This window comes from Rattus norvegicus, chromosome 1 (assembly GCF_036323735.1).
Source record: "Rattus norvegicus strain BN/NHsdMcwi chromosome 1, GRCr8, whole genome shotgun sequence".
In the NCBI taxonomy this organism is placed as follows: Eukaryota; Metazoa; Chordata; class Mammalia; order Rodentia; family Muridae; genus Rattus; species Rattus norvegicus.
In genome coordinates, this window is record NC_086019.1 from 109,262,577 (window position 1) to 109,289,487 (window position 26,911).

The following is a 26,911-nucleotide window of genomic DNA, read 5'->3' on the forward strand; positions in this document are numbered from 1 at the left end:
CCATCCATGAGTTAGGGAGGGTCTTCTCACCTCAACTATCCTAATCTGGATAATCTTCTACATATATAGCCTGATCTAGATGATTCTAGATGCTGCCAAATTGATAATTAATATTAACTATATCATATTTAAAGACAAACATCTAATACTCAAAGTGTGAAAAGCTTAGGTATTTGGCATCGTTTCTTTATCCTCTCAGAAAAGCATCAGGCTTTCTGACTTTAAACACTCTTACTGTCTATTTGGACACCCGGGCTTTTTTTTTTTTTTAAAACGATGATTTATTTCTTTTCTGTATCCTAGAAGACCTAGTGCTGAGGGCCTACCACAGCCTTTTGGATTGGTCAGTACTGGGTGGAACGCAGTGTTGGATGAAAGCTAAAGACCAATGATGCCTGGCCTTATAATCTTATTATTTATGTGTTAACAAGCACTGGTTTCCTTTCTCTTTCTAGTTTGTGCTTTAATAAGGAGTGGCTTCTTTCGCTGTCATGCTCTCTTACTATTGTGTACTTTAATAAGCTCTGGTTGGTTTCTTTCTATGTAACTCTCTTACTATTTTGTGCGAGTTAAGTGCTGTTTTCTTTTCTCTCTCACTTAAGGACCTGTCACTGGCCAGGAAAGAGCCTTGGAACTCATTAACTTTTTGTGAACGAGCGGGAAAAGAAAGAAGAAGAATTAAAATCTTTTACACAGGCAACACACACACACACACACACACACACACACACACACACTCTCTCTCTCGTCAGCCCTGATCATCTGTCTCATCAGTTCCACAAGTGTTCGCCCATACTTATGTACACACACCTATACATACATACGCATACATTTGCTGGATGGAGCAAAAGCTCCCATTAGCAAGTTCCAATGAGCAAGTGCCAATGCAGAAAAAAGTCATTCATTCTTGATGAAAAAGAAGCTCCAACCTTCCTTGCTCTGAGAAAGAAAGAGCCTCTTCCTTTTTATTGTTCCAAGTAAGCCAAAAAGGGGGCAGCATATGTCTTACTGTCATCATCCTTGGTTCTTATACTTTCTCAGAGTAGATTATCACATGGTTTTCCAAGAATCCTTACATTTCAGAAGTACATAGCAATTTAAAGACACTAATTTATTTCATAAATTGATAAGGAGCCACAGCAGAAATGTTTACATGTATTTCCATTAAGACTAGTATGTGACTAAATGTTCATAATCGGTTACTAGCTCTATAAGTCAATTAAAAGTTTAAATCAATAATTCTTATGTCATACGTTAGCACAGTTTTGTCAAGAGGCAAATCATCTGCCTCATGTCTCATTAGTTTTAAAGTTTTGTGTCTATAAACCAGTCAGTATTTTATTTTTTGTCCTAGCTGCTATAGCAAATTGTCTATTCCCATTTTATGACCTTTAGTTATCAGATAGCGGCCTCTCAGCTATCCTAGAAGGAATTTTTTTCTGATAGTAAACCTGTTCCAAACCTGGTTTCTTATCCTAATGGAATTAACATGTCATACATGAAGGTTTATAGAGCCCCTTTTGTAGCTTTTCAGAGAGTTGGAAATTATTTGTATTCATTTAGGAATTCTATAAAATCATTATCAAGAATTATGAAATCAGCAGTTTGTCTACACAGCATTACTACATGAGAGTATTCTTTGTTGATCTACAGAAAATCTGCCCAATAGGATAGGCTAATGCCTAGGAATCATTAGACTATGTAATAATGAAAGGAAAGGCATATCGACAAGAAGAATCAATCCTGAGTTGAGATCTCGGAAGGCTTAGCAACTCAGAGTTTACCCATCACAGTCATGCAAAATGATGGGCCACCTCCAGAAAAGTCATTTGTCAGTTTTCCTTCTTAGTTTTAGCCTCTCCTAGACTGCTCCTGACCAACTACTGTTTTCGTCTGCCTGGACTGTATCTCTGAGTGAGGAGGAGGAGGAACTGGCAAGTTTCTCAAGTCATGGTTGCAGCAACCGAAAGATGAAGTTAGAGACTTGGATTTTCCCTCACAGTGGGCAGTCCTCTCCCATCGCTGCTGTCATTGGATGTTTAATCTGCACCCCAGGTTCACATGGGGAATTCTCATCCCCTCATCACCAATTCCTTGGAGCCTTCATTCACTTTCAGAACAAGTCATGAACCCTTTCTTGTCCTCTATCCCAATACTGCATCTCGCTTCAGACCAAATTTACTATGGTTCCCAAGTGTAAAGCTCTCATCTAAAGGTGAAGAGATAAGGTCTTGAGTAAAGGAAAAAAGAATGAATAAACATCACGTGGGCTGCTGATCCTTCACGCTGTGTTGCTTCCTGGTTTCAGTTTTCTTTCTCGATGATGACATTGATGACATGTCCAGGGTCTCACTCTGTAGCCAAGACCGGAGTTTGGATTTATGCATGCATATGCCTGTGCATATGTACCTTATTGTGTATGCGGGTAGAGGCAGAGGTTGACATCCACCTTCTTCCTTCAGTGCTAAGGTAGGGTCTTCTATGTGACCCAAGGAATTCGGATTGGGCTAGTTTAGGTAGCCACTTTGCTTTGGGGACCCCGTCTTACTATCTCATGAATATGGACTCACAGTATCACTGCCACACCCGCCTGGTACTCACTCAGGGTCTGGGGATCCAGACTCCTGATCGCATGATTATGCAACAAGCATTTTGTCAAATGAGCTCTCTGTAGCCATGCAGTTGCTCAGAGCTAAAGACCAAAGTTGACTTTGATTTTGGGGGTAATAGGATGAGAATGCTCTTTTGTAAATATCATAGCCAAGAGCAAAACAATTAGAATTAACATATTTATTAAACTTCCAGTAAGGAACAAAGTAGGAAGAGAAAATTATGTTTATATTCTGGGAGAAAACCTTTTTTGCTTTAGTTAGTTTAGGTGATGCCTAAGGGATTTAGTACCCCTGTGATATGGAAGAAAATAAGAAAAAGAGTATTTCACTTGGTACTTGTGTTATAAATTATAGCAGATTGCTGAGATTCATGGAAAGATCTATTTAGTCTCTACTTTTTCATTATCATACTGACAAATGTTATCACTGTGTGTGGATAGAAAATAATTTTTTGAAGGCCAAGAACTTCTCTGTCTTGCCCTAATATTATTTATGAATGTTTCAAACTTGATGTTCTGTGAAATTGTTTGGACGTGAAGGCACTTTAAATACCACACTCAGCTTGAACACAGCAGGGTGAAGGAGACTATCAGATGCCTATTCTGGATACATTGCTTCCCATCACAGCAAGGGTCTGCAGAGTATGGTGGTTTTGCTACATCTGGTTTGTAAATAAAGTTTTATTAAAACACAGCTCTACACATTTGTGTACTGTTTGTGCCCATTTTTGTGCTACAGTGTCAGGGCTCTTTAACCATGGTAGGAACATAGGAACATGCTTCACAAAGACCATGGATTATCTGATTCATTTCTGAGTGTGTGTGTGTGTGTGTGTGTGTGTGTGTGTGTGTGTGTGTGTGTGAATGCATACTTATGTGCATGCATACATGTGTTCATCTGTGTGCATGTCCACATATGGGCATGAGCATGTGGAGACCAAAGGACAACCTCAGGTGCCTTCCACATTGTTGTTTTAAGGGTCTCTCACTGGTCTGAAAATTACCAAGCAGGCTGGGAAGGCTGGCCACCGGTCCCTGGAACCCTTCTATCTCAACAGCTCTGCAATTACAAGTATGTGCCACCACCTTTGGCTCTCTTCTTTTCTTTTTTAATGTGGATTTCTGGGGGTCTAGCCTAAGTCTTCATGCTGACAAGGGAGACAGTTTCTAGGTGAGCAATCTGCCATTCCGCTCTCTGATCTTTTACATACAAAGTGTGCCACCCTCTGCTATAGATGTAAGTTTTACAGTTTGACCTCTGACTTCTGGTTCCAAATGCATAATTTGAATTGGGCTTCTGCAATGACTGCTTGATTCCATGAGTCAGCCCTCCTTCTTTCTCCACTTCTCTCTCCTTCTTCTATGCATCACTGAATATTTTGTAGCTCCAGTAAAACATATTGCTATAGATTCTATGTGCTTGGTGTTGGAAGTTTCTCAATGATCCTGGCCATATCCTGAGGGAGGTGACCCAGAATCTGTGCTTTCAATAGACACATAACAATAGTCTGAGGAAAATAACAATCTAATAGTGAAATAGTATCCCTCTGGATCTGTGTAACGCTATATATTTTTCAAATTAACTTGACAGTTCCTCAGTATGGTAACACTATAAGAAACTGAGGCTTAGGGCAATTGTTTGTTTAAAGCAGTATGTTCTAGCAGGTAAATCCAGGCTTAAATCTGAATTTGACCCCAAAGTCCACAGATGTCCTTTCTCCAACCACATCTGGTATTTTCCCAGGTAAGCTGCAATAAGTCAGACAAATTCTACAGATTTGTACCGATAGCAACTAGTTGTTTTTCCCTCAGCTCACACCATCTCTTACTGCATGTGGAGGTCAAGTAAATACAATTTTTTTTCTAGCTGTAAAGCAAGAACATGAGTTTCTTACCCGACTGCTATTCATATCTCATGTCTAATTTTTTTAAAGTGTATTTTCGGAATGGTGATAGAGGTCAATGTTCACACTTCTTGGGAGATTTGAGACATTTTTTTTAAAGTAGAGTGAGACATCCCCCCATCAGAATTTCATCAGCCTGTGATTTTTCAAAGAGGTACTGAGTCCTTCAAAATGCCACAGCTAAAGGTTGTTGGGGGCACGGGGAATTCAAGATCAATTATATGAGTAGCCTGCTACAATTTATCACTTGAAGATAACATCTATGTGAATTTAAAAAGAGGCTAGTCAATATCACAGCGCAGAGATAGGACATGGCCAGTGTAGGAGTATTAGAGATTAAAAAGGGTAGAAGTAAGCCTTCTACTCCCACCCTTCCCTGGAAGTGGATGGAAATGCCATGGATGCTTGCTGCTTTAACTTAATTGCTCAGAATAAAGCAGTGAGAAGGCAAGGATTATTCATTTGGAGATTTAATGCTGCCCTGTTCATCCCGGGCCAATAGCAAAGTTAAGCATAATGGATTACAGGAGTGAAATATGGAGTAGCCAAATGGAAATCAGCATAATTGCATTAGCGTGGCTCAGCTTTCCTTCTCATTGCCGAGGTGAATTAAAGGTATCTGTAAAAATAACCAAGTGCCAATCTCTTGAAATTCCCATGAAGTTGGAACAGCATTAAATGCATTTATCAATTAGATTCAGGTAGAAGTAAGTAGGTGTGGACTCGGCTCTCTCTTTTCAAGTTTTTCATCCCCTATCTAGTGGCTTCTTATAGATAAAAATGTGTTATAACAATGTAAACAACCCATAGTGTGTGTGTGTGTGTGTGTGTGTGTGTGTGTGAGTGAGTGTGTCAGTGTATAAGTGTGTAAGTGTGTGCATCTGGAACAAGATTAAAAAAGCCTGTTTAAGCTGGCACGGAGGGCTTTAATCCTGGCATTTTCGAGGCAGAGACAGGTGAATCTCTGAGTTTGAAGCCAGCCTGGTCTACAGAGTGAGTTCTAGGACATCCAGAGCTATGCAGGGAAACCCTTCCTACCTTATCCCTGCCCCCCCTCCAAAAAATAATGCAAGTTCACCCACTGATTTGTGGCATGAGAATCCACTTGGCATCATTTTTGTTCCTATAGGCTTCAAAGTATCAAACTATTTACACAGAGGAATGAAAGATGGAGAGAGTCTCTAATTGCCCAGGATTTTAAGGTGATGATATGGAAGCAGGGCCTTCTAGTCTGTTTTTTGACTGTGTTGGTTCCCCAGGGCTGCAATACAGCAGGCAGCTGAGAGACTTCACAGAGGGAGTTTTATTTCATGGTAGAAGGAAAATCCTGTCCCTCTTGTAGTTGGCCACCTTCTTTAAAAGTTATAGTAACTTTTATTCTCCTGTAGTAATTGTTGTCTCTGGGGTTTACTGTCTCAGTCTGCTAACCTCTGCCTAATCCTAGAAACGTATAGCCTCTGTACAAGCTTATCTATGCCTAAAATATTTTCCTCCTCTAAGACTTAAAAAACCCTTTCTAGTTTTTTCTGATAGCTGACTGGCTCAATTCAGTTGCTCTGGCTCAAACTCTTCTCCAAACTCACTGATTCAAAATGGCTTCTTTCACGGCCTCTGTCTGAATTGCTGTACCTGGCCTCAAATTAACTCAAGCAATCTGTTCTCATCTTCTGCCTCCTCCTCATTCTCTGGCTCGTTCTGGTATTACCCGTGTCTAACTTGTTCTCTTCAACCTTTCTCTGTGAAACTCCCAGTAAAACTGCCTCTCTCTTTTTCCGTCTCTACTAGGCCCCTCAAGAAATTTCCTATTCTTCCCTCTTCTCCTGATCGTTGGACGTATCCTATTCTGTTAAGTCTTTCTCTAATTCATCATTGCCTGTCACTCAATTAAACATCACTTTCAAACGTGGGTGCTTCCTTCTACAAACTAACTTCACCTTCATTGTTTGAGAGTAAAGGTGTGCACTAAGGGTGTGTCCACATTCCAGCCAGAGGGATTAAAGGGGTGTGCTAGGGGCTGAGCCCCATCACAATTAGAAACAGGCTTTTCCGATAAACAGCACAGTCTTGGGATTCACAGTGTGATCCAATATCCTGCAACAAACAGGTGTGGGAGGAGCTAGCCCTGGGTTGTAGTCACAGCAAACAGGTGTGGGAGGAGCTAGCCCTGGGTTGTAGTCACAGCAAACAGGTGTGGGAGGAGCTAGCCCTGGGTTGTAGTCATAGCAAACAGGTGTGGGAGGAGATAGCCCTGGGTTGTGGTCATGGTGTCACAGTTGTGTCTGGTTTTGAATGCAGGCAGGCAGCTCTTCAGCGTCTCTTAATCCCTGGATGTGTGGTAGGGGAGACTGGGCTTTCAGTAGACCTTCTTGTGTCTAGGAGCCAACTATCTCTTCTAGCTAGACTCCGACTTCAGCTTCCAGTTGGTCACTTCCTGTAGTTCAGGCTATTGGGTGACACGAACAATGAAAAGAGCTCACAAAGAAGAAAAATGGCTGAAGGATGAGTGTTAAATGGCTCAGAACCATTGTCCTCAGCCAGGTTTATAAAGGCTAGTTCATCTTCCCTGTATTCAATGACAGTGTTTGTGGCTGTTGATGTGTTAGTCACAAAACTGTGGCTGACATCGTCTCTAGGAGGCTAAGCACAACATCCTCCTGGCAGCAATCATCAATAATGGGAAGGATGTTTGCTTGTTATAGGTTGATTTTTCCCAGGTTCCATGGAGTTATTTTGGCTCTATTGATGATAACTTTCATGTAGCTGATAGCAACATATTTCTGTTACATGGCAGTGAACTTGAGGTCAGAGAGATTTGGGCCTAGTTCTGTTCCTTTTCAGTTGTGACCTTGGGTTTACGAAGAGACTTAAAAGACCAGAAAGAGCCATGGGAACAATAGCTACTGGACTGGGAGACCAGTTTCAAACTTTGGCTTTCTTGACCTGTTTACTTTGAAAGGAAGTGCATCCATTTTCACCTTCACCTTAAACACATTTATGAATGTTTTTAGTGGGGGATCCTTTGTGTCAGTGGGATTTTGGAGCAAAGCCAAACTTTGGCTCCTTGGGAAATGACAGAATTTGACTCGGATAAAAGGTGTCTCTGCTCTCTCTTAGGCAGGGTTGCTGTTGGTCTGTGAGTAAACTGTATCTCTCTGAGTAGCATATCATGTATTCGAAAGGTGAAACCTCAAAATAAAACAGAAGTAGGTTTCAGTCCTGTACCTGCCCTTTGTGAGTGATCTGATCTTAGCTCTCCAAGATTCACCTGTTTCCCTTTGTGTAGACTGAAAAATGTCTTGCAGCACTCTGTGGCTTATAGCTAGTGGACTCAAGTTTGCTGCCTTTTATCAGGTGTTCAATAAATTACAGATATTTTCTATGCCACGGACTGATTCCCTCAGGCAACATTAGGGAGACCCATTATGGCTAAATATCGCCTTATTGACAAATACTCTAAAGACTTCTATAGCTGGGACATATACCATATGCAGGTTTTATCTGGCTGTCTATTTTTATTCTGTTTACATTTATTTACTTGGTGTATGTATGCACATTTCATGGTGTATTTGTGTTTATGTATGCACAGTGTGTGTGTGTGTGTGTGTGTGTGTGTGTGTGTGTGTGTGTACTTCAGAGGATAGCTTGGGGTAGTTGTTTTTTTTGGTTCTTTTTTTTTTTTTTTCTACCACATGAGTCCCAGGGATTGAACTCAAGGCGAGGCTTAGGGATAAATGCTCTCACCTGCTGAGCCATCCCTGAGCCTTATCCTGTGACTTGAACAGCTCAGATAGACACTGTGGACTGTTTCTTAGTGTGATAAAATATACCTATAGGAAATTCCTGCTAGCTGAGCAGTTAACTTGATGCAGCCCCAGTCTAAAGAAGTTTGGTATATGAAAAGGGCTTAGAGAATAAATATGATTTCTAAGGCTAAAAGCCAATGCACTCGTGTATAGAAAGGAGTGAGTGAGGTTCTAGAGGGTCATTTTCAATTTTAGAAACAATTATAATTTTTTAAAGTGAGATTTTTTTTATTAAGGGACCAGCCAGTAGAGTAGTTACTATAGGGTCCATTCTTACATGATTGACCTCCCAGCTCTGATATTTTTTTAGAGGCAATGTCAATTCACAGGTTTTATCTATTACTGTGTAATTCATCCATCCAATTATCAAAGTCCCTCTTTTGGTGTAATATAATTCAGCACACATTTGATATTTTTTTTTATTAACTTGAGTATTTCTTATATACATTTCGAGTGTTATTCCCTTTGCCGGTATCCGGGCAAACATCCCCCTCCCCCCTCCCCTTCCTTATGGGTGTTCCCCTCCCAACCCTCCCCCCATTGCCGCTCTCCCCCCACCAGTCTAGTTCACTGGGGGTTCAGTCTTAGCAGGACCCAGGGCTTCCCCTTCCACTGGTGCTCTTACTAGGATATTCATTGCTACCTATGAGGTCAGAGTCCAGGGTCAGTCCATGTATAGTCTTTGGGTAGTGGCTTAGTCCCTGGAAGCTCTGGTTGCTTGGCATTGTTGTACATATGGGGTCTCGAGCCCCTTCAAGCTCTTCCAGTTCTTTCTCTGATTCCTTCAACGGGGAATTCCTATTCTCAGTTCAGTGGTTTGCTGCTGGCATTCGCCTCTGTATTTGCTGTATTCTGGCTGTGTCTCTCAGGAGCGATCTACATCCCGCTCCTGTCGGTCTGCACTTCTTTGCTTCATCCATCTTGTCTAATTGGGTGGCTGTATATGTATGGGCCACATGTGGGGCAGACTCTGAATGGGTGTTCCTTCAGTCTCTGTTTTAATCTTTGCCTCTCTCTTCCCTGCCAAGGGTATTCTTGTTCCCCTTTTAAAGAAGGAGTGAAGCATTCACATTTTGATCATCCGTCTTGAGTTTCATTTGTTCTAGGCATCTAGGGTAATTCAAGCATTTGGGCTAATAGCCACTTATCAATGAGTGCATACCATGTATGTCTTTCTGTGATTGGGTTAGCTCACTCAGGATGATGTTTTCCAGTTCCAACCATTTGCCTACGAGTTTCATAAACTTGTTGTTTTTGATAGCTGAGTAATATTCCATTGTGTAGATGTACCACATTTTCTGTATCCATTCCTCTGTTGAAGGGCATCTGGGTTCTTTCCAGCTTCTGGCTATTATAAATAAGGCTGCAATGAACATAGTGGAGCACGTGTCTTTTTTATATGTTGGGGCATCTTTTGGGTATATGCCCAAGAGAGGTATAGCTGGATCCTCAGGCAGTTCAATGTCCAATTTTCTGAGGATCCTCCAGACTGATTTCCAGAATGGTTGTACCAGTTTGCAATCCCACCAACAATGGAGGAGTGTTCCTCTTCCTCCACATCCTCGCCAGCATCTGTTGTCCCCTGAGTTTTTGATCTTAGCCATTTTCACTGGTGTGAGGTGAAATCTCAGGGTTGTTTTGATTTGCATTTCCCTTATGACTAAAGATGTTGAACATTTCTTGAGGTGTTTCTCAGCCATTCAGCATTCCTCAGCTGTGAATTCTTTGTTTAGCTCTGAACCCCATTTTTTAATAGGGTTATTTGTTTCCCTGCGGTCTAACTTCTTCAGTTCTTTGTATATTTTGGATATAAGGCCTCTATCTGTTGTAGGATTGGTAAAGATCTTTTCCCAATCTGTTGGTTGCCATTTTGTCCTAACCACAGTGTCCTTTGCCTTACAGAAGCTTTGCAGTTTTATGAGATCCCATTTGTCAATTCTTGATCTTAGAGCTTAAGCCATTGGTGTTTTGTTTAGGAAATTTTTTCCAGTGCCCATGTGTTCCAGATGCTTCCCTAGTTTTTCTTCTATTAGTTTGAGTGTGTCTGGTTTGATGTGGAGGTCCTTGATCCACTTGGACTTAAGCTTTGTACAGGGTGATAAGCATGGATCGATCTGCATTCTTCTACATGTTGACCTCCAGTTGAACCAGCACCATTTGCTGAAAATGCTATCTTTTTTCCATTTGATGGTTTTGGCTCCTTTGTCAAAAATCAAGTGACCATAGGTGTGTGGGTTCATTTCTGGGTCTTCAATTCTATTCCATTGGTCTATCTGTCTGTCTCTGTACCAATACCATGCAGTTTTTATCACTATTGCTCTGTAATACTGCTTGAGTTCAGGGATAGTGATTCCCCCTGAAGTCCTTTTATTGTTGAGGATAGTTTTAGCTATCCTGGGTTTTTTGTTATTCCAGATGAATTTGCAAATTGTTCTGTCTAACTCTTTGAAGAATTGGATTGGTATTTTGATGGGGATTGCATTGAATCTGTAGATTGCTTTTGGTAAAATGGCCATTTTTACTACATTAATCCTGCCAATCCATGAGCATGGGAGATCTTTCCATCTTCTGAGGTCTTCTTCAATTTCCTTCTTCAGTGTCTTGAAGTTCTTATTGTACAGATCTTTTACTTGCTTTGTTAAAGTCACACCGAGGTACTTTATATTATTTGGGTCTATTATAAAGGGTGTCGTTTCCCTAATTTCTTTCTCGGCTTGTTTCTCTTTTGTATAGAGGAAGGCAACTGATTTATTTGAGTTAATTTTATACCCAGCCACTTTGCTGAAGTTGTTTATCAGCTTTGGTCGTTCTCTGGTGGAACTTTTGGGATCACTTAAATATACTATCATATCATCTGCAAATAGTGATATTTTGACTTCTTCTTTTCCGATCTGTATCCCCTTGACCTCCTTTTGTTGTCTGATTGCTCTGGCTAGAACTTCAAGAACTATATTGAATAAGTAGGGAGAGAGTGGGCAGCCTTATCTAGACCCTGATTTTAGTGGGATTGCTTCAAGTTTCTCTCCATTTAGTTTAATGTTAGCAACTGGTTTGCTATATATGACTTTTACTATGTTCAGGTATGGGCCTTGAATTCCTATTCTTTCCAGGACTTTTATCATGAAGGGGTGTTGAATTTTGTCAAATGCTTTCTCAGCGTCTAATGAAATGATCATGTGGTTTTGTTCTTTCAGTTTGTTTATATAATGGATCACGTTGATGGTTTTCCGTATATTAAACCATCCCTGCATGCCTGGGATGAAGCCTACTTGGTCATGGTGGATGATTGTTTTGATGTGCTCTTGGATTCGGTTTGCCAGAATTTTGTTGAGTATTTTTGCGTCGATATTCATAGGGGAAATTGGTCTGAAGTTCTCTTTCTTTGTTGTGTCTTTGTGTGGTTTAGGTATAAGAGTAATTGTGGCTTCATAGAAGGTATTCGGTAGTGATCCATCTGTTTCAATTTTGTGGAATAGTTTGGATAATATTGGTATGAGGTCTTCTATGAAGGTTTGATAGAATTCTGCACTAAACCCGTCTGGACGTGGGCCCTTTTTGGTTTGGAGACCTTTAATGACTGCTTCTATTTCCTTAGGAGTTATGGGGTTGTTTAACTGGTTTATCTGTTCCTGATTTAACTTCGGTACCTGGTATCTGTCTAGGAAATTGTCCATTTCCTGAAGATTTTCAAGTTTTGTTGAATATAGGTTTTTATAGTAAGATCTGATGATTTTTTGAATTTCCTCTGAATCTGTTGTTATGTCTCCCTTTTCATTTCTGATTTTGTTAATTTGGACGCACTCTCTGTGTCCCCTCGTTAATCTGGCTAAGGGTTTATCTATCTTGTTGATTTTCTCAAAGAACCAACTTTTGGTTCTGTTGATTCTTTCTATGGTCCTTTTTGTTTCTACTTGGTTGATTTCAGCTCTGAGTTTGATTATTTCCTGCCTTCTACTCCTCCTGGGTGTATTTGTTTCTTTTTGTTCTAGAGCTTTTAGGTGTGCTGTCAAGCTGCTGACATATGCTCTTTCCTGTTTCTTTCTGCAGGCACTCAGCGCTATGAGTTTTCCTCTTAGCACAGCTTTCATTGTGTCCCATAAGTTTGGGTATGTTGTACCTTCATTTTCATTAAATTCTAAAAAGTTTTTCATTTCTTTCTTTATTTCTTCCTTGACTAGGTTATCATTGAGTAGAGCATTGTTCAATTTCCAAGTATATGTAGGCATTCTTCCTTGATTGTTATTGAAGACCAGTTTTAGGCCTTGGTGGTCCGATAGCACGCATGGGATTATTTCTATCTTTCTGTACCTGTTGAGGCCCGTTTTTTGACCAATTATATGGTCAATTTTGGAGAAAGTACCATGAGGAGCTGAGAAGAAGGCATATCCTTTTGCTTTAGGATAGAATGTTCTATAAATATCCGTTAAGTCCATTTGGCTCATGACTTCTCTTAGTCTGTCTACATCTCTGTTTAATTTCTGTTTCCATGATCTGTCCATTGATGAGAGTGGGGTGTTGAAATCTCCCACTATTATTGTGTGAGGTGCAATGTGTGTTTTGAGCTTTAGTAAGGTTTCTTTTACATATGTAGGTGCCCTTGTATTTGGGGCATAGATATTCAGGATTGAGAGTTCATCTTGGTGGATTTTTCCTTTGATGAATATGAAGTGTCCTTCCTTATCTTTTTTGATGACTTTTAATTGAAAATTGATTTTATTTGATATTAGAATGGCTACTCCAGCTTGCTTCTTCTGACCATTTGCTTGGAAAATTGTTTTCCAGCCTTTCACTCTGAGGTAATGTCTGTCTTTGTCTCTGAGGTGTGTTTCCTGTAGGCAGCAGAATGCAGGGTCCTCGTTGCGTATCCAGTTTGTTAATCTATGTCTTTTTATTGGGGAGTTGAGGCCATTGATGTTGAGAGATATTAAGGAATAGTGATTATTGCTTCCCGTTATATTCATATTTGGATGTGAGGTTATGTTTGTGTGCTTTCATTCTCTTTGTTTTGTTGCCAAGACGATTAGTTTCTTGCTTCTTCTAGGGTATAGCTTGCCTCCTTATGTTGGGCTTTACCATTTATTATCCTTTGTAGTGCTGGATTTGTAGAAAGATATTGTGTAAATTTAGTTTTGTCATGGAATATCTTGGTTTCTCCATCTATGTTAATTGAGAGTTTTGCAGGATACAGTAACCTGGGCTGTCATTTGTGTTCTCTTAGGGTCTGTATGACATCAGTCCAGGATCTTCTGGCCTTCATAGTTTCTGGCGAGAAGTCTGGTGTGATTCTGATAGGTCTGCCTTTATATGTTACTTGACCTTTTTCCCTTACTGCTTTTAATATTCTTTCTTTATTTTGTGCGTTTGGTGTTTTGACTATTATGTGACGGGAGGTATTTCTTTTCTGGTCCAATCTATTTGGAGTTCTGTAGGCTTCTTGTATGCCTATGGGTATCTCTTTTTTTAGATTAGGGAAGTTTTCTTCTATGATTTTGTTGAAGATATTTTCTGGTCCTTTGAGCTGGGAGTCTTCACTCTCTTCTATACCTATTATCCTTAGGTTTGATCTTCTCATTGAGTCCTGGATTTCCTGTATGTTTTGGACCAGTAGCTTTTTCTGCTTTACATTATCTTTGACAGTTGAGTCAATGATTTCTATGGAATCTTCTGCTCCTGAGATTCTCTCTTCCATCTCTTGTATTCTGTTGGTGAAGCTTGTATCTACAGCTCCTTGTCTCTTCTTTTGGTTTTCTATATCCAGGGTTGTTTCCATGTGTTCTTTCTTGATTGCTTCTATTTCCATTTTTAATTCCTTCAACTGTTTGATTGTGTTTTCCTGGAATTCTTTCAGGGATTTTTGTGACTCCTGTCTATGGGCTTCTACTTGTTTATTTATGATTTCCTGATATTCTTTCAGGGATTTTTGTGTCTCCTCTCTATGGGCTTCTACTTGTTTATTTATGTTTTCCTGGAATTTTTTCAGGCATTTTTGCGATTCCTCTCTGTAGGCTTCTACTTGTTTATTAATGTTTTCCTGTGTTTCTCTAATGGAGTTCTTCACGTCTTTCTTGAAGTCCTCCAGCATCATGATCAAATATGATTTTGAAACTAGATCTTGCTTTTCTGGTGTGTTTGGACATTCCATGTTTGTTTTGGTGGGAGAATTGGGCTCCGATGATGCCATGTAGTCTTGGTTTCTGTTGCTTGGGTTCCTGTGCTTGCCTCTCGCCATCAGATTATCTCTAGTGTTACTTTGTTCTGCTATTTCTGACAGCGGCTAGACTGTCCTATAATCCTCTGTGTCAGGAGTGCTGTAGACCTGTTTTCCTCTCTTTCAGTCAGTTATGGGGACAGAGTGTTCTGCTTTCGGGCGTGTAGTTTTTCCTCTCTACAGGTATCAGCTGTTCCTGTGGGCCTGTGTCTTGAGTTCAACAGGCAGCTTTCTTGCAGCAGAAAAGTTGGTCTTATCTGTGGTCCTGAGGCTCAAGTTCGCTGGTGGGGTGCTGCCCACGGGCTCTCTGCAGCTGCAGCAACCAGGAAGACCTGCGCCACCCCTTCCGGGAGCTTCAGTGCACCAGGGTTCCAGATGGCCCTTGGTGTTTTCCTCTGGCGTCCGAGATGTGTGTCCAGAGAGCAGTCTCTTCTGGTTTCCCAGGCTTGTCTGCCTCTCTGAAGGTTTAGCTCTCCCTCCCACGGGATTTGGGTGCAGAGAACTGTTTATCCGGTCTGTTTCCTTCAGGTTCCGGCGGTGTCTCAGGCAGGGGTCCTGCCGCTCCTGGGCCCTCCCCCACGGGAGCCCAGAGTCCTTATACAGTTTCCTCTTGGGCCAGGGATGTGGGCAGGGGTGGGCAGTGTTGGTGGTCTCTTCCGCTCTGCAGCCTCAGGAGTGCCCACCTGACCAGGCGGTGCGGTCTCTTTCCCATGGGGTCTGGGAGCAGAGAGCTGCTGCGGGCCGGGCCACATTTGATATTAGATCCTGTATATGTGCTGGCATTGTGAACGAAGAAATGTAAAATGGTCCCATATTCAAAGAGCAGGTCAGTGAAATGGTACACATGTGTCTAACTGTGACAATGTGATGTAACTTTACAGATGTCAACTCATAGAACTCGGGGACATCTGGTGCTTCTTCTATCAGATAGGACCTCAGCTGGTGTAAGGGAACCCAGTGGAAAGCTAGGGGATGGACATGGGATGTCACATAAAGCAGGGTCTGCAGGATGGCAAAAGACAAATTAGAGGCAGAAGAAGTGTCCTGAGGAATGACACCGAATATTCCAGAAGGTTCTAAGGTTGCTTTTATTTTTACACATATTTACTTAGTCACTTTATGGCTGCTTTGGTTTAAGTCTGATATCACAGTTCCACAGTCTAGCATTTAGTAGTAATGTGGGCTAGGTTGGGATGTTAAGTGGGTTTAGAATTGTGCAGGAACAGAAGGGAAAAGTGGGGATTAAGGACCCCTGGGAAGATGGCTCAGTTGATGAGAGTGGTGGCACACCTGGCTCATGTTGGTGAGGACACCTTAGTATGGGCCTGAACTGTGTCTCTTTACTTTTCCCATCTGGGAAGGTAGTAGTAGCAGCACAGGGGCCGCTATGAAAAACAAGCACGCTGGTGCACACAGTAAGCCTGGAACAGTGTCACAAACACAGGAAGTAAAGCCTGCCCTCCACAGTTCTCACTGGTATCTCTCCCCTAGACAGAAGGAAACATTAAAGCCTCTCTGTGGGGCCTGTCCACATTTGGAGAAACTGATTCTCAAAAAGTACCCGGCGTGAGTATTTCTACAAGGTAGCATTTTGTCTGTCTGTGTGTGTGGGGGGGGGTAGAAGTCGGGGAAGGGCAGTCAGAGCATGATGGGAGAAAGGAAGAGAAATCACTGTGTTTCAGAGATGAACGCAGCTCAGCCTTTGTCAGAGGAGCTGCTGGTTCTCTGTCTGTCTGTCTGTCTGTCTGTCTGTCTGTCTGTTTGCTTTTGCCTTTGGAGACAAGGTCTCTCTATGTAGCTCACGCTGTCCTGGAACTCACTCTGTAGACCAGGCTGGCTTTAAACTCAGAGTTCCACCTGCCTCTGCCTCCTCGATGCTGGGATCAAAGGCCTGTGCCACCAATTCTATATGGGTGTCAGTGTTTGAAGTGGCTCCTAACTGATTGGAGTTCTGAGGAGGAACTGTCAAGTGCTCCGACATGTAATGGTGTGTTTGTATCCCCTCCTCAAGGCTCAGGGAGCCTTAGTGGAAGGAGGGCCAGAAAGAATAAAATCGCTGGAGAGACAGGTGAAGTGTCAGGGAATGCTGTCTTCCATGATTGGGTGATGTGCTCTTTGTTAAATGCATGTGTGTTTAGGTACGTGTACACATGTGTACATAGGCGTGCTTGCCTGTGCCTGTGAATGCAGGAGTTGTAGTTCAGTGCTTGATGCCACCATCTACGCCTCTAGTTTCTGAGACAAGGTCTCTCGCTGCACTTGGAACTCAGCATCTTAGTCAGGGATGCTGCCTGGCCAGCAAGCCGCAAATATCCACCAGCCTCTGCCTTCTGCCAGCACAGGAGTTAGAGATGTGTTTCGTTGCTGTCTGAACTTGGATCCTCATACTTTCATAGCAGTACTTTACCCAGTGAGCCATATCTTCTCCACCCCTATTGCATTGTTGACTAAAATACTCCCAACCTTATGAAGTATTTCACAGAATGTTCCATCTCTTGAATTTCTTCGTGGACACAGATGTTAGCAGACGCTGCTTTTCTCTTAACACTCGATGTTCCCTGAGCCGAGAGTCAGCTCAACTTCTTCAAAGTCATCTTTGCCTTACGTCAAGTATTTTTCTTTCCTCATGTAAAACCTTTTCTCCTCAGAACTCTCAGCCATCTGCTTCGCACACCTGTGACCCTATCCAGTTGTCATCGTTGACAAATCTCTTGGCCTCCTCCCTCATCGCTGAGGCCTTTGAGACCTCGTGGTTTGGATTTCATCTTCACGAAAATCATTGCTATTATTGTGGGCAAGAGTTCACCCTCGAGATCTTTACCTTTTGACCTCTGCCCATCAAGACACCCATTCTGCTTCCTGCACTCTTGACCCTCTATTCCTTGACTGTGATCCTTAAAATCACAAACTTCAGGAGACTGATCTTCAAGCAGAATCTTCCAGCTCCGAACCCTTGCATGTTTTCGTTCTGCGTGCAAACCTCCGTGCATGTGGACATTTCTCTTTATCTGTGTGCACGCTTGTCATGCCCACTGGTGTTCTAATGGCCAGGCTCAGCATTGCTTCCAGGTGGATGATCTGAAAATCGTCAGTGGTTCCTTAGCTCAGAACACATTAATAATTCTAGATTAGTTCATGCGTTCCTTTACAAATATATAACAGTGAAAAAGCCAGAAATTGCTCCTCTCAACAAATGCACACATCTCATTCATGTTTGTCAGTTCAAATCATTTCATCAACTTCTCTCCAAAGTTAATAGCTATGCTCAAATACCCTATGACAATGGCATGAAATTTTAGGAAAAATAAATGTAAATCAGAGACAGGGGAAGCTATAGAGAATTTGGGGGTATTTGTTATTGAATGCTATGATAAAGTATTAGTATAAAAAATGGAGGAAGAAATGGTCCCATCTTCATGTCAAATGTGCATTGCAGTAGTCCTCAGGGTAGAGTCCGGTCTTCACCTGAGGTTCAAGGCTGCCCATGCATTCCTCATGTTCCTCTTAACTAACAAACACACACTCACAGATGGGGCTAGTTCATCCTGGTGGATGTTTACATAGTGAGCCTTTCTCTGGGGGTTTCCTTCCTCCACAGGGTTTATCTTTATCCACCTCTCCTCTCAGTTTTCATCAAGCAGACCCTGTGCTAAGAGCTCCCTGACTTTCCGTTTTTTTTGGGGGGGGCATATTTTCTTCAAAGTGCCTTCAGCCTGCATGTGTCCTCTGTCTACATTTCACTTGCCAAGTCTCACAGAAGGCATGGCCATGCTTGCCACTTCTCAGCTACTGTCACCCAGCTTCACTTCTTGTCAGCTGAGCTCCTGAGAGGAAGGGAAGCCCATGTTGCAAACACCCACATCACCCTAACCTGGGCTCGTAACACAGAGCAAGGCATGGGAAGACAAGTGAGAGTTTGAATAATGATTCTAAGAGGGGCCTGGTTGTTCTATCCAAAATTGTTCACACTAAAGCAGGCTTCCTTAGGCCTGTGAGGAGTGGAAACCCCTGAACCCTGACACCGTTTTATTCATCTAGCTTCTTCCCCCCAAGTAAAGGTCTGAGAATAGCATTTGAAAATATGTATCTCTCAATTTTGCCTATTTTTACCCCTCCCTCCCTCTCTCCCTCCCTCACTCCTTCCAGTCCCATATTATGTGTAGCGGCTATCTTCTGAAATTCACTAGCCACTATTAGATCATATAGAAAACGTCTAAAGAGAGATTCTAGCATATTTCAGTCTCTGGGAAATGCTGGTATATGGTGCCATGACATCTTAGATTTCTTTTTTGTCTTAATTGTTTCATTTATAAGAGAAGTTTGATAGTATGTCCACAATGGCTGCTGAATCAAACACGAGAGAAGCTTCAAGATGCTTGAGAATTATTGTTGATGTCCAAGACAGTGCAGGCTAGCTCACAGAGCCTTCATAGTGCCAACCCGATCCCTCAGATGGGCAAGTCCAGGTTCAGAAACACTAAAAAGTGTTCTTACAGTGGCAATAAGGAGCAGCTTGGCAGGAATATGGACTGACATCCACTACAGTCTTTTTTTTTTGGGTGGGAGGATGCAGTGAACTTTATTGTGGTATTCAAGAGAGAAGGGAGGGCTCCCTAGGCCCCTCCTGTTATTATGGGAGTCTGGGATCGAATTGTGAGGGAGATGCTCAGTGTTGGGGGCTGAATTGGGGCCGGAACTCCTCAGCAACTGAGAGTCTCTCTCTTGCTCTTGGTATCTTGGCTGGGCTGGGGTGGGTGGTCCAGGGTTTCTTACTCCTTAGAGGCCATGTAGGCTGTGATGTCACCACCCTGTTGCTGTAGTGGTATTCATTGTGATACCAGGAAATGAGCTTTATAAAGTTGTCACTGAGAGCAATGCCAGCCCCAGCATCAAAGGTGGAAGAATGGGAGTTGCTGTTGAAGTCTCAGGAGACAACCTGGTCCTCAGTGTAGCCCAGGATGCCCTTTAGTGGACCCTCAGATGCCTGCTTCACCACTTTCTTGATGTCACCATACTTGGCAGATTTCTCCAAGTGGTATGTCAGATCCACAATGGATACATTGGGGGTAAGAACATGGAAAGCCATGCCAGTGAGCTTCCCATTCAGCTCTGGGATGACCTTGCCCACAGTCTTGGCAGCACCAGTGGATGCAGGGATGATGTTCTGGGCTGCCCCACGGCCATCACGCCACAGCTTTCCAGAGGGGCCGTCCACAGTCTTCTGAGTGGCAGTGATGGCGTAGACTGTGGTCATGAGCCCTTCCACAATGCCAGGGTTGTCATGGATGACCTTGGCCAGGTGGGGCTAAGCAGTTGGTGGTTCAGGATGCATTGCTGACAATCTTGAGGGAGTTGTCATATTTCTTGTGGTTCACAAAACATGGGGGCATCAGCTGAAGGGGTGGCAGTGATGACCCATTTGGCCCCACCCTTCAAGTGAGCCCCACCATTCTCCATGGTGGTGAAGATGCCAGTAGACTCCACGACATCCTCAGCACCAGCATCACCCATTTGATGTTAGCAGGATCTCGCTCCTGATGGTGATGGGCTTCCTTGATGCCAAACTTCCCATTCTCAGTCTTGACTGTGCCATTGAATTCGCCATGGATAGAGTCATACAGGAACATGTAGACCATGTAGTTGATGTCAGTGAAGGGGTCGTTGATGGCAACATTGTCCACTTTGTCAGATGTAGAGCAGAAGGCAGCCCTGGTAACCAGGTGCCCAATATAGCTAAATTTGTTCACACTGACCTTCACCATTTTATCTATGAGACGAGGCGGGAACAGCATGAAATATGTGGCAGTCTCTGGAACAAGGAGGAGCATATATATTTTATGTATATATAAAAATGCCTTGTCTACTGCCTTCTTGTGTTGAAACGGTTATATTGAGAAAAATTCTTACACTATTCAGTTTATCTATTTAAGGGGGGATAAATTGATAAAAATTAACCACCTTTTCATATTTATGAAATGGGGTTTTATTATGTAGCTTCAACTGGCCTGATACTGACTCTACGAGGCAGATTACCTGCAGCTTCACAAGAATCCTCCCTCCTTAGTCTCTTGAGTTCTAGAATTACAGCCATTCACCCCTATACTTAGCTCAATTTAGCTGTTTTAAGTAAACAGTTGAACAGTTATAACAGTAACAACTATCTCCAGTTTCTGTTTCTAAACTTTTTAGTATCTTGAACAGAAACTCTGAACCAGATAAGCCCCAGTTACTCAGTCCCCACACTTCCAGTTCTGGAGCTCCCACTGTAGTCCTCCATGCTCTGTAATACCCCAGCCCCAGGAGCCCTCCATTTCTCAGCATCTCCCTATACCTGGGATCCTCTAGCCTTTGGGGTTCCTAAGACCTTGCTGTCTTCCAGCCTCTGGTATTCCTATCTCCTAGTATCTCCCTACCTATGGGATCTCCCTTCTCCTAAAGTTCAGTAGTCCCTGGAGCTGAAACCAGAAATGACAACAGGAAGCGAGGAGAATGAGCAGGGCCTTAGTGAGCAGAGCAGAGTGTGGAGCTTAGGAGCAGGCTGTAGGTGAGGGTGTTGGACAGTGGGAACAGGGTTCTCTCTCCTCATCCCTTTCCTGCTGTGTGACCTTGGTCAGTTCACTTATTCTTCTCCTACTTTCACTCTTCCTTTGTAGACTTGAGAGGTTAGACAGAATCCCCCACAAGTGACACCATGAGGACCCCAGGAATTATATACAGGGAGCCATACTGATTACAAAACTCTACATAAATCTTTGCTATTGCTACCTTAGGTGAAAGATTTCTTTCTTCCACTTCCTTTTTTGAGTGTGTGGGGGGGGGGATAATGTAGTCTATCATATTAGATTGTTTTTTTCAGAAGACATTTGATTACATTCAAATGCTTTTCTCTTTCTTCTCTAGGCCATTTTTTCACTTGCTTGGCAATACATGGGAATCTGGACCTAATTGTTTTTCTTGTTTTTTTTTTTTTTTTTTTTTTTTTCCGGAGCTGGGGACCGAACTCAGGGCCTCTCGCTTGCTAGGCAAGCGTTCTACCACTGAGCCAAATCCCCAACCCCCAACCTAATTGTTCTTGAGGAACAGCTTTAACACCCCTGCTTTTTCTGTTGTGGTTCGGTTAGATGTATAAGGACTTGGAAGTAGGAGTAACACTGACTTCAGTTTGAGATACTTGTTTTATCTAAAGCACCTCCCCTCCTCAGCCATGGGAGAATACAGGAGGAAATTGTAGCTGATGGTCTTGCTGCATACAAATGGTGGGCAAGAGAGAGTGGCTTCTCGGGGTCCAGGTTGTGCCTCTCATCTTTGGTCCACAAAAATAAATTTTGGAGTCAGGTGTTTGGTCACTGGCATGGTCTTCCATGTTTGCTATTGGGTGTCAGAGTTAGACTTTTGGCAACAAATCATTTATTTTTTAGTTTTTATTCATTTATATTATATTGTATCCTTGGGTATATTTATGCCATGTGCATATAGAACAAGAGGAGATCAGAAGAGGGGGTCAAATCTCTGGAGCTCAAGTTAGACAGTTAGGAGCCCAATCTAGGTACCGGGGACGAAACTTGTGTCCTCTACAAGAGCAACCAGTGTTCCTCTCTACTAAGTCATTTCTCCAGGCCTACATTACTTAATTTTTAAATGGCTAAAGTTTGTGCATTTTATTTTGCTTGCTTAATGAAAAAGATAAATGAATAATTTGAGTGCATGCCTACAGGAAATGGCTGGTTAATAAACGACGGCAGGTGAATATTATTAGAACCGTGGAACCAAGGTGGTTCACAGAGGATTAGAAAAATGTAGGTTGCACAGGTTCAAATTCTCCATTGTATCTTTCTAGCTGGTTTGCCTTTCGGGCCCTTATGAAATAAAAATGTCCGTAGTACTTTCATGCCGTGGCAAATATAAGATGAATCAATATATGAACGCGCTCTGCCTATGCTTAGCACAGTGCGGTGGTCAAAGAACATGGCCCCCTTTATGCATTGAGCCTAGTCTTTCACCAAGAGGCCTTGAATAGAACCCATACAACACAACATCCTGTCCCTTCCTCCCTGCTCGATGAGATTGACTTCTGGAGACCCAAGCCACATCATACTGAGATGCGGCAACTTCACTGCTTGTGCGATCTGGAAGATCCTCAACAGCTCTTGCACTTCCTTTCCCATCAAATCAAAGACAAAAGATTGCTCTTACTTTCATGCATCCAGGGTATTCTCTGATAGCTCATCTGGTTTGCATCTCATGAACTTGCCTATTATTATTATTATTATTATTATTATTATTATTATTATTATTATTGAGACCTTAGTCTTGTTGGTTGTTACCATCATCCGCAGTAGAGCTTAGACACAGTATCTTAGACATAGGTTCAGACAGGCTGTCTTGTAGCTGGAGACCAAGCCTGGAGTCATCATTCTTCACCCCAGGTATCTCTCCACACAGACAGCTAATCACAGCGTGTGGACATTCTTAAAGGTCAGAAGTGCCAGGATGGACCGAATGTCATGGGATGTGTTCCCATGATGCTTTGCCACCATTAGGTGGAAACTGGTGAGCTGTGATTCCCAAAGACAAAAATGGAAAATGTTACTTCATGGCAGTGTTTAATTCTGAAGTTGAGCCCAGCAGGACAAAAACCAAACATGCTATCTTAATTTCCTGGTATCTGATATAGCTAAATATGAAAAATACTTTAAAAATATCAAACCAACAGTCTTAAATAAAATGATGTAACAGGGTGTATTTGTCAGCCATGCGAAGGTGAACATGCCTCTTGGAGTTTAAATCTGAAGATATTTGTTCTGGCTGGCAAAACGTTTGTTTGGCTCGTCTGGGAGAATTTGACGCAAAACCCCTTTTTCCTAAGCAGCAGAGAAATAGAAAGGGTTATGGTGGGAAGTAGCTCATGATGCCACAGGAGAGCACTGACCACTGGGTAGTGTGAAACCTCAGGATGCTCTGTTGCTTTTCTCAGATTTAGAAGTCTGAGACCTGGGTCCTAACACAGCAAAGCGCTGGTGAGGGATCTTATTCTGGGTTACTGGCAGCTGGCCCTCTCAACCTCACCTAGAAGGTGAAGAAGGTCACGTCTCCAGCATTTCTTCCCAAGAGTATTAGCACACCCTGCCAAGCCCAGTTCCTTTGCTTGCTTCTAGCCCTAATTGCCTTCATCTCTAGTCATCATCATGCTTGGGGGGGGTAGGATTTCCACATGTGTACTGAGGAGACACAATTCCCTCCAAAGCAGTGTGCTATATGGTACAAAAACCATCTTCCTTCCCTCTCCTTCCCCATCCATATTTTTATTATTAGTTTTTCTCTCCCCCTTGCCACTTTTTCTTCCTGTCCTTCCCCATCACCCCTCCTTGAGGCACAGGCATGTGTTAGTTGAATTGTTATGGCAGATACATTTAGGTCATCTGGAAAAGCAGAACCAGCAGTTGACGATGTAAAATGCTAGAACTTCTGTGTCCGGTTGGCAGATGAAAGCCCTGGCCCATCTTTCAGGGAAGACTGACTGCACCATCCAGTTCAGAACTGTGTATCCCATGTCCACATCCTTACATCTGGGTCTGCTCTGACCTATATGGCATTCCACAATAGGTTGTGCCTTTAATCCCTAATGCACTAAGTGAATAATTGCTCTAACCTGAACCGTGAAGAGCCTTGAGTGCTGAATGAGTTCCTTCACATATGTTCTTTAAAGGTGTGCCTAATGAATGGGTAAGGGGCCCCACGTGACTGATCCTCATTGCTCTCTTATGGGGGAGTTGGACTGGAGCTTTCTCAACATCTCTGTTCATCATCAAGAAAGAATTTGTTTGTGAGAAGGACCCATTTTGCCTGCAAACCCACATGCACAGCCACCCCCTCACACACACATATGCATACAAACATACAAACCACTATAAACATATACTCATAAACATATATGCAAAATAACAAACACAAAATACACAGAAATATACATGTACATACAATGCCCTCACATACATGCATATATATAAACATATAAACATTTGCATGCATATGCACAAACACACAGACATAAACACATACACATAAGCATAAACACACACACACAGACACACACACACACACACACACAAATTTCTCCCTGGCATCCATTTATAGTCCTAGATTCTATAAGCATTTGACTGTTTTCCCCTTGATTGAGGAAGAAACTATAATTACAGACAAAGGGAGCATGGTACAAAGTGCCAATTTTGGAATAAGAAGACCTTGACCTTTGAACATGCTTCCAGTAGACTGAGGAAAAGGGATCATGTCTGTGCCAGGGTGCCCCTCATCCCCATTCTCTCTCTTTGTTGCTCTGTTTTTCACTGGTGCCAATCACCAAGTCCAAGGCTTCGTTCTACCTTCTCATATGAGAAAGAGTCCAACAGTCCATATTTTGTCGTCCTCCCTAGATTTTTAAAAGCTAAGCCTGAAATATGTTTTTAAAATTAGTTTTAGGCTTACAGTACAACTGAAGGCACAGGCGTGGCACCCACATCGCCACACACATTAGCATCTCCACCAGATGGTACGTTAGCTGCAGTCGGGAAGCAAACTTGATGGAACATAATCATCTAAGGCCTTAGTTCATGCCAGGACCCACTCTTGTTGAGAATTCTATTAATTTGGATGACTGACACCGACAGGCAGCCATCATCTCACCAGTGGCTCACAGCGTAGCTGCTGTACTCTTAAGCTCTTGCTGGATTTTTATAGTTTCAATTTAGAGATTGAATGCACTTAAACTTTAAAAAAAATATAAACACGGCAATAAGGAAAGGAAAGTATAGCTGGTTCTAAAATACCAACCAGCTGGCTGCCACTGCTGGGTTCTCATAGTCTCGATTGTTGCACAGCGAGGAGGTCAGTCTAGTAACAGTGCCCTGCAGGTTATCTTAAGAGCACACAGAGAGCGTGCCTGGAACTGCTTTTGTGTGAATACAGGTTATGGTGTCTTAACTGGGGAGATGCTGGTGCAGTTTATAGGGGACCACAGCGAGGGCTCTGCTCATCTGAATGGTGAATTTCTGGATTCTTGTCTTGGAAAGATAGGTAGGATGTCTGTGTGCTCCTCCTGGGGATAGAGGAGGTAGCCCAGGAGGTGTTCCAGAGGCAAGACCTAAAGATGAATTGATAGAAATATCTGAACAGGTCAAGAACCTTAGAGCCAGTGGGTCTTTCAGAGGTATTGGGTCCAATTCCCTCACTTGGACAAGATTTATGATCTGGAGAAATGTGGCTTGTCCAGAGCCACAAGTAATTAACAGAAAGGCCAAGCGCTGGGCCAGGGTTGCTCAGAGCTCTAATACTTGTCAGGAATGTAGAAGCTGAAATCTAAACAAATATCCGGTATGACACAGATGGAAAGTTCTGTTTCAATTCTCACCATTGAAGACGTTTTAACAAAGAAAGAACTGAATGTAACTTTTGGCCAGTAAGCCCATGTCCCCGGTTCAGAGTAGAACATGGCTGTATGTGCTTCCTTCCTTCTTTGCCTGAATTCTCTCCCTATCTCTGAATCCTGTTTTGGGTTTGGGTTTTTTTTTTTCTCGTGTCTAGGAAAGTCTTATATTGTGCGTCTGGATAGATCATATGTTATCAAGAAGAATCTTGGCAGCCACCTCTGTGTGCTGCCTAGACCACAAGCTAATTTTCAATTGTGCTCTAACTTAATGACAGTGATCCCAATCTTGATTGGTTGGGGTTTTCTCCCAAGTCCTGTAGATGAAGGCTGGTGATGTGCGAAGAGCCATTCTGTCACATCAAGTTTCATTTGAAAGTCTATAAGTATACATTTAAAAATATGAAAACAAACCACTTCCCTGTCCTAGGGACATAAATCATGTGTTTTCATTACCTCAGAAAGACCAAGAGAAGATGAACTCTAATATTTCAAAGGCGACAAGCAATTTATATGAATGAATCACAATCTCAACTCCATTCTACCGGAGCCAGAAATACACTGTAGCAAGGTTTCAGTTGTTTCTTTAACAACAGCGAATAGTCATATAAATACCCAGGCATTCTGCTAATTTCCAGTTCACTGGAGGCTTGCGTGGTTGCGAGTCACTGAAGCAGAAGCTATACGAAGAAACAGGTTCAAGGTGGCAACAGGATGTATTTGCCCATTGGGGGACTTGGGACCTGGAGCCTAAAGTGAGAAAGTGTGAGGATTTGGTTTAGAGGAGCCAAGAAAACTGTGATGTCTGTGGTGCCACTGCTGTCTCAGTAGAGAGAGTGATACCTGAACAGATGTCTTTAGTGGCATAGGGAGTGGATACAGATTTTGAGAGCTGTCTGTTCTTGTATGTCACAAGTAGAGCAGCCACACATGAAGTCATTGGATTGAAATTTAAATACGTGTTAG

The 26,911-nt window shown here is 42.5% G+C and overlaps 1 protein-coding gene across 6 annotated transcripts in view; it reads left to right on the forward strand.

Annotated features, from left to right (window-relative positions):
• Positions 1-26,911, forward strand: part of Nell1 (neural EGFL like 1) — an 864,397-nt gene that overhangs the window by 417,115 nt on the left and 420,371 nt on the right. The window contains exon 13 of one of the 6 annotated variants that reach the window (XM_039092195.2): positions 603-3,306. Coding sequence (XP_038948123.1) covers positions 603-652 — 50 coding nt within the window. The 3' untranslated portion in view covers positions 653-3,306. 6 annotated transcript variants of the gene reach the window in all.